The 8,422-nt window shown below is 39.5% G+C and overlaps 1 protein-coding gene across 5 annotated transcripts; it reads right to left on the bottom strand.

Annotated features, from left to right (window-relative positions):
* Window positions 1-384: 384 nt before the first annotated feature.
* LOC110789068 (uncharacterized) lies at window positions 385-8,105 on the bottom strand. 5 transcript variants are annotated; one of them, XM_056831666.1, is made up of 6 exons: window positions 7,723-7,943; window positions 5,598-5,825; window positions 5,425-5,520; window positions 2,432-3,836; window positions 1,412-2,296; window positions 385-1,327 (listed from the first exon to the last, which is right to left on the bottom strand). In XM_056831666.1, the coding sequence occupies exons 4-5, from the start codon at window positions 3,159-3,161 to the stop codon at window positions 1,533-1,535; spliced, it is 1,494 nt and encodes a 497-aa protein (XP_056687644.1). In that variant the 5' UTR covers window positions 3,162-3,836; window positions 5,425-5,520; window positions 5,598-5,825; window positions 7,723-7,943; the 3' UTR covers window positions 385-1,327; window positions 1,412-1,532. The 5 variants fall into 5 exon arrangements, with proteins under 5 accessions (XP_056687644.1, XP_056687646.1, XP_056687645.1 ...); XM_056831668.1 differs by having other exon boundaries at window positions 5,425-5,498; window positions 5,598-7,928; XM_056831667.1 differs by having other exon boundaries at window positions 5,627-7,927.
* Window positions 8,106-8,422: the final 317 nt, after the last annotated feature.

An 8,422-nucleotide genomic window follows, 5' to 3' on the forward strand; every position in this document is an offset into this window, starting at 1 on the left:
ATAAACTGCAAGTATGTTCAGAACAGATACGATATAATAAAAGAATAAGGTTGAGCACATTGGCTCAGTCAGCAATGATGCAAGATACGATATAATAAAAGAATAAGGTTGAGCACATTGGCTCAGTCAGCAGTGATGCAAGATACGACATAATAAAAGAAAAAGGTTGAGCACATTGGCTCAGTCAGCAATGATGCAAGATACGATATGATAAAAGAAAAAGGTTGAGCACATTGGCTCAGTCAGCAATGATGCAAGATACGACATAATAAAAGGAAAAGGTTGAGCACATTGGCTCATTCAGCAGTGATGCGAGAAACGATATAATAAAAGCGATAATTACCAAATTTAAAACGTAACAAATTGAAAGAAAAATGACGACAAAGCAAGAAACGAGTAATCCATTAAATACATCCCACAAAAGATTAAGAAATACGGAGACGACAGCCACCACCCAAAAAATAGCAAATGCGGAGTGAGTAGTTGCTAAAAGGCACAAACGGCTCTATCAAGACGAACACAACGTTCTTGAAACACGAATACACGGCAAAAGACAAGTGCCACAACAGCTAGAAAGAAGCAAAAGAAATTGTTTATAAATTACATCCGCCAATAACATTCACAAAACTACCAACAGATATTAACAAGTGCGAGGCCTGAAAAAACTGTTGGAAGAGCCACATGAAGAGCCTGGTGATGACTGCCAAGACCGTCAAGCTGAACCGTCTGCATCACTCCAATAGGCAGACTCAGGAATCTCTCTATCTGACAGAAGGCGGGGGTCAGCACTCTGAATAACCATGTCCGGAAAGGTCTGAGTCTCCATGCTAGTCGGCTTAACATGGTCACCCTCCTCATAAGATACCTCGACCTTACCCAAGGCAGCTTCTGTCAAATTTAAAGACTTAACCGCACAGCGGTGGGCAGCAGTCCATCCACTGTTGTAACGTCCCTTCATCTCCTCGCAGTAAAAGTCAGACTTCATAAACTTCTTCACGGCCTTCAGTGCCAATGCTTTGCGACCATCTTTGGTAGCCTTCTCAACCTCCCGGGCTAAATTCAACGCCGCATCTAGCTTAACCTGCAGCTCAGCTGACTTCTTCTCCTCTTCCTCCAACTTGGCTGGAAGAAGCTCCAATTCGACCTTCCTATTGCCTGCAGCAATAACATCCAGCTCAAGTTGCGCAATCTGCTTTCGGCATTCACCTTCAGTCTTGACGGATTCAGCATTATCACCCTGAAGCTTCTCTTTCTCAGCTTGTGATCGTTTTAAACAACATTGATAACTCCGATAGCACTACACAAGCTCGGTCGCAGATTGGGTCACCTAGAAGATAAAATGTTAGAACGGAAAATTGAAGCAAATATGGCAAACAGGTGGGATAACCTAGCCAAGGATATAAGTAAGTACCGAATACAGGTCATGAATCAACTGTGCAGCCGACGTCTCAATCTCTTGCGGCACACCATCGGCAGGTGTGACAACTTGACGCAAAGACCGATAGCCCAGTGTGCCCCCATCTTTGGGACGGTCAAACAGAATAGATCGACTCGCCCCTTAGCACATCGGTCGACGGCTGCCAATGCTCATCAGCGTGACCAGGAGGAAAACAAAGACCGGCAAGGGTATCCGGAGACAGTATAATGGTCTTATCCTCGATATAGTCGCCAGAACGAACTATGACCCCATACTTAGACGCCGAGCTGGCACACCTGTTTATACTCGGACTGTGCCTCGAGATGGGCACAGGGTGGCACGGCTGACTAATTAGATCACTCATCACCTGCTTCCGGTTCAGTTTAGACATCAGATCAACATCCAAAATCTCGACCGACTTAGCAGGCTGTTCAAGAACCTTCGCGCCAGCACCCGAGGTCTGCAAGGGCTTATCAACACTAGCATAAAAATCCTTAACCTTCTCCTGAGCCGGCTTCTCAGCATCATTTTTAGACCGTTTGGGAGAATTAGCGTTGGTCTGAAGGGAAGACCTCTTTCGAGTAGTGTGCCCCCCTCGGCCGGTAGGAAGAGAAACGAACCTATTACCAGTAGACATCTCAGGCTGATCGGAGGAAGTAGCTTCAGCTGCAGCAGGAACTTTTGTTCGAGTAACCCGAGGAACAACACCTCTGTTCAGAATAACGGAAGGAGTAACAAAAGTCGGAGGCCGACCACGACAAGCTTTTGCACAGAAGGTGGCAACCGTGTAATATTTCTCGGAAAGGGCGTCACGACACCTTTCAATCACCTTCCAATTCTTGTCAAGGCCGAGTGCAGCCTTGTTCAATAGATGATGCCCTAAGGAACAGAAACAATGTTAGTAAACAAAGCAACACAGGGAGAAGAGTTTTCGACCAACACAATACCAAAAAAGAAACATAGAAAAGTAAAACATGCAACGATATGGGAACACAAGCAAGTAACTAGATTTACCAAGGGGATGTGTGGGTGCGAGACCAACTGCACCCAGCGCAGCAGGGCTAAGAATATAACCGGCAGGGGGTAGCCAAAACGCCGGTAGAGTCTTCGGCTTAGAGAGACCCACATTCACATACTCAACTAGCATCCTATCATAGGCGCGTTGCTCACGAACACCAAGGTCAGCCTGATCAAACTGCTCCATCCTGGGTTTAGGCTGGAAGAAAGTGAGACGAAGAGGATAATCCTCAGGAACAGCCATGAAATAGAAATGATCCTTCCAGCCCTTACAATTAGAAAGTCGTGGATTCACAACCAGCCTCTGCGATTTGGTAAAGATCGTCCACCAGCCAGTCTCCTTACCGTCACGCTTCAACCAATGGAGTCTCTTGAATAAATTCAACGTCAAAGGCCACTGCTTGAAGGAGAACAGGCAAGTACAGGCCACCAAATTTCGGATAACTATAGGAGATACCTGAACAAGGCCGACATTCCAAGCTCGCAGAACCTTCTCAATAAACGGGTGCAAGGGAAAACGCAACCCATAATCAAACATCTTCGTATAAACGACAACATGCCCCTCAGGGCAGTCGGCCACCGTCTGTTTCTTCCTCGGCACAACCAACCGATACCCCTCAGGCAAACCCAAGAAGCGACCACCAATTTCAGAATGTCGATTGGCATTAGCCTCGTCCACGAAGTCACCATCTATCACTAGAGGAAAAATCCTCAAGTGCGGGCTCATTTTAAGGGGTTTAGTGCGGGATTTTACATGTGCAACACATGGCCTGCCCGCACTTGATGTTTCTCAAGTGCTGCCAAAATATTGGCAGCACTCGATGTTTCAAGTGCTGCCAATTTGGAAAATGAGCCCGCACTTGACATATTTTGTGCTGCCAATTTTAGAATATGAGCCCGCACTTGATATATTTGGTGCTGCCAATTTTGAAAATGAGCTCGCACTTGACATATTTGGTGCTGCCAATATTGAAAATAAGCCCGCACTTGACATATTTGGTGCTGCCAAATTTGAAAATGAGCCCGCACTTGACATAGAAATAGGCAGTACAAGCATAAAAATGAGCCGCACTTGGCCTATAAATGAGCCGCACTTGATCTAGATTTGTTGTATAACCAATTTCCCTGCTACATATTACAATTGGACCACGCCACTGATTAACCTCCATACGTCATATAAAAAGTATCCAATTATATAGATAATTAAATTAAATAGTATATAACTGTTAATATAAAAGTCGATTACATTACAATCATATGAAAAACTAGCTAGCATCCATAATTTAAGATTCAGTACAAGAAAATATCAAAGACAATCACCGGTAATGAATTTTGCCAACATTTCTCGAACTTCATCTATCTCCTCAAAGGTGAAAGGTCGCTCCCTCGGATTATTGAATACCTTAAAAAGATCGACCATCAAAAAATATATATACACTTTAGTTATATTTAAATATTGAATCATACAATAAATTAAGACTTAATTTGTTCATAACAAAGAAATAATGAACCGTATAATAATAAAATTGGTTAATTTCGGTCCCAACTTTCATCTAATGAACTTAAATAAATATTTTAAAGTCCTTCCATGTTAAATAAACTTAGTTTTATGTTTCAAAGACTCATTCTCACCCATTTTGGTGAAGTTATGCACATTTAAGCCTCGTTAGTTCATTATCGGTCTCATTTTCACTAAAATGGCTAATTTCGGTCCCAACTTTCAACTAATGAACTTAAATGAGTATTTTAAAGTCTTTCCATGTTTAATACACTTAGTTTTATGTTTCTAAGACTCATTTTCACCCATTTTGGTGAAGTTATGCACATTTAAGCCTCGTTAGTTCATTATCGGTCACATTTTGACTAAAATGGCTAATTTCAGTCCCAATTTTCAACTAATGAACTTAAATGAGTATTTTAAAGTCTTTCCATGTTTAATACACTTAGTTTTATGTTTTAAAGACTCATTCTCACCCATTTTGGTGAAGTTATGCACATTTAAGCCTCGTTAGTTCATTATCGGTCACATTTTGACTAAAATGTCTAATTTCGGTCCCAACTTTCAAATAATGAACTTAAATAACTATTTTAAAGCCTTTACATGTTTGATACACTTAGTTTTATATTTCAAATACTAATTATCACCCATTTTGGTGAAGTTATGCACATTTAAGACTCATTTGATCATTATCGGCCACATTTTGACTAAAATGGCTAATTTCGGTCCCAACTTTCAACTAATGAACTTATATGAGTATTTTAAAGTTTTTCCATGTTTAATACACTTCGTTTTATGTTTCAAAGACTCATTCTCACCCATTTTGGTGAAGTTATGCACATTTAAGCCTCGTTAGTTCATTATCGGTCACATTTTGACTAAAATGGCTAATTTCGGTCCCAACTTTCATCTAATGAACTTAAATGAGTATTTTAAAGTCTTTCCATGTTAAATACACTTAGTTTTATGTTTCAAATGCTCACTCTCACCCATTTGGTGAAGTTATGCACATTTAAGCATCGTTAGTTCATTATCGGTCACGTTTTGACTAAAATGGCTAATTTCGGTCCTAACTTTCAACTTATGAACTTAAATGAGTATTTTAAAGTATTTCCATGTTTAATGCACTTAGTTTTATGTTTCAAAGACTCATTCTCACCATTTTGGTGAAGTTATGCACATTTAAGCTTCGTTAGTTCATTATCGGTCACGTTTTGACTAAAATGGCTAATTTCGGTCGACTCAATTTTAGAACAGTTGGTATGTTTATTTACCTGAATATATTTATGTGATGTGGTTCCTGATTTCCAGAATTCTGAAAATAAGTCTACTAATAGTTCCCTAGATAACAGGTTGCAAGAAAATCAAGAAAGTGGCATCCAAATATAGCTTTAATCATTTTGATATCATACAGTTGCATAATAAGTTGATAACAAAAGCCATTATTATGTTGCAGGAAAGAATGAAAGATTAACTTGTAGCGTAAATCTACCTGATCATGCCATCATCTTGATTAGTTCCAGGCACTGGCTTGAACAGACCGCCAGTTATCTCAACCTTGGGATACTGAGTACGCATAAACGAAAAGCTAAACAATACACCAAAATATGTACATATCAGAAGTGTCAAACAAGTTGTGAAGTGGTTAGGAGTATTGAGCCTTACAAAAAAGTAGGCTGACAGCTCACCGAGACCTTCAGAAAGTTGTTCCAATGTCACTTGCTGTCCAATCCCGTTCTTCATACTAGATGAGAACATTCTGCCAAAAAAAAAACTGGACGGGAAGCTTAACAATAGCCACTGAGCACTGGCACTGGCCTGTTGTTCCAATGTCACTTGCTGTCCAATCCCTAAGGACCTTCTGAAGCTTAACAATAGCCACTGAGCACTAGCCTGTTGCAATAACAAACTCCAAACTAGCTATTGCACTATAAAGTATAAACACATCCAACTAGATATTGCAAGGCAACATTCAATGTGAAGCAGTACTTAAAATGAAACAACAGCAGCAATAGCACAAAGCTACTGGGAAGTTTACAGGTTCGAAAACCACAGCTTGATTCCTAGATCTTTGGTTAAAACAGAATACCTTGGTTACTTTAATGGAAATTTAAGTGTAATCCATAAAAGAGTGGATGTTAAGATTACCTTAGCTCCTAACACAAAGCTTAAATATATTTTAATGAAACTTGGCACAATTTTAGAGACCTTATTTGTTACTTCGTAAGAAATAGCACCAATTATAAAGGTACAAGACTAACATAAGATTAAGGACTAATTAGAAAATTATCCATGACTAGCCTCAAAGCACTTTAGTTCACCCTTGAATCTCGTTTACAGAGCTTTGACTCTTTGTGACCTTTGTGGGTCATCTAAAACCTCAAAAACCCCCAAAGGTTATAATATCCAAGTACCAGAACAAAACATGATCTTGTCTTAATTGCACTTTATGTACTAATATAGACCTAGATAAACTCCCTCATCTCTGCTCTGATAGTCTGATGTTACAAGCTTTTACCAAATCAAAATAATCTCCTGCTGTCTGTATTACCACATCACTTCTCTTGTTAAGGGAAGGGAAGGGAACAAAATATATGTTCCGTATAGAACAGAACCAATATCTATTATTCTACTCAACGTAACTAAGTAAGACCTGTCGATATCCCCTGCCCTTTACATCAGGAGAAGTTTTTTTCAGAGATTTGTCCACACTGATCATTACAAATGAGCTACAACTACAAGGTTCTAAGTACAAAGATTGATTTGGTTAGTTGAATTTTACAGCTAACTTGTAATGCGTATAAGCTAAGAGATTGCAACTATTATAGATGGTAGAACAATAAAACGGAACCAATGATTTGACAGGGATCCTGATTTTAACCTATCAGCATCACTCGCTCCTTTGTAACATGAGTCAACTCCATCTTTAAAAAAAAAGTTCCCTTCTTTTTTCAGAGAGGGAAGGACGATGGCTCCAAGTAAGGCACTAGACTGACTATCATTCTGGGAACAGTAAAACAATTTGACTTCGAGGATACCAATTCTAAAAATGAAACTTAATTTTTTTAACATATAAGTAGAAATGTCAAAATATGATAAGAGTTTCTTATAAAAAGAGGGTCACATAACAGAAGATAAGTAAGCACAAGAAAGAAAGAAGAACCTGACGAACCAAAGAACAAACCACAGAGGCGAAGGGAAATTAAGAAATAGGCTTATGGATTAAACACTAAGAAAAAGATGCTCGGTTAAGCAGGTTAAACTCTCCAAAGCCAATTGTACCGAAATGCTTTTGAATATAGGAAGCTTAGAAGGCTAAAATATCTAAGATAATACTATTGTAATATTGTTGTACTAAAGTAACAACATTGCGATTCACACAGCAACAACGTTGATATAGTCGCACAAAATATAAACAAATCCTTTAAAGAACAATACCCATGCTTAGATTTGAGAATTTCAGATAATTCATAACTATAACAGTAATCGGCCAAAAATAAATATTGGCCATTCAATTTGGTTGGTTCTATTACTTCTATATGCAATCACTCCAAACAATAAACTAATTGCAGATTGGCGGCATTCAACACTATAAAATCTTGAAATCCAAATATACAAAAAGTAACTTCCAAACAGCTAATTCATATGATCAAAATAAACCTTAGACATAATCCAAAAGAGATGAACACACCAAAACATAAAAATACTCTAACACCTCCAATAGATGCAATTTCAGGAGGATTGGCTTTACCAGGATAAAATTGTATAGAAATTAACAGAGTACTTAAACCTGAATTAGTCTGATATGGAAGAGGGTAGAGATCACCGGCGGTGGAGCAGATCGATCTCCGGCGGTGAAGAAGCGACGGTGACGACAGAGGAGAGAGAAAACGAAGCTGAAGAGGAAGAAGGAAAAGAATCAGGGAGAGAGAAAACGAAGGATTCTCTGATTTTAGAAATATTTTTCTCTTTTTTTTAGAATATTTTAGAAATCTTATGTGCGGCTTTTGTAAAATGAGCCCGCACTTGAGTTTAAAGCCCGCAGTTGAGTTTAAGTGCTGCCAATTTTTTAAAATAGCCCGCACTTGTGAAAATGTATTTTTTCTTTTATTTTTCATGCTCTCAAGTGCTGCCAATTTACTAAATGAGCCGCACTTGAAGGGAAGCACATGACGATTTTTCCTCTAGTGTATCTCAGTGGTTAAAGCTGGAGAGTCATTTGGAGGATGACCTGGAACAAAAATGTAGCAGCCTCGCCTTCAAAATTAACGTCGGCATCCAAAGCCTCCTCTTCAAACACTTGCTGCAAGATTGCAGCATCCTCCTCATCTTCATCAGAGTCGGCGATGGGTGGAGCCCTTAGCCCAAGCGACCCAGAAACAGAGGACTCTAGGATGGAGTCGCCGGGAGAGGGAGATCTATCATCACTGCCGGCGGACTCAGCCTCATTCGCATCATGTATGGCAAGCTCCTTCCCGGCCCTCCGATTA

This window comes from Spinacia oleracea, chromosome 6 (genome assembly GCF_020520425.1).
Source record: "Spinacia oleracea cultivar Varoflay chromosome 6, BTI_SOV_V1, whole genome shotgun sequence".
Lineage (NCBI taxonomy): Eukaryota > Viridiplantae > Streptophyta > Magnoliopsida > Caryophyllales > Amaranthaceae > Spinacia > Spinacia oleracea.

What these genes read in the sequence shown, in the direction of transcription:
- LOC110789068 (XM_056831669.1), bottom strand. Translation starts at nt 3,161, where the DNA reads ATGAGCCCGCACTTGAGGATTTTTCCTCTAGTGATAGATGGTGACTTC. An exon ending in CGCACCCACACATCCCCTTG is followed by an intron (nt 2,297 to 2,431) that starts GTAAATCTAGTT and finishes TCTGTTCCTTAG; the next exon opens with GGCATCATCTATTGAACAAG.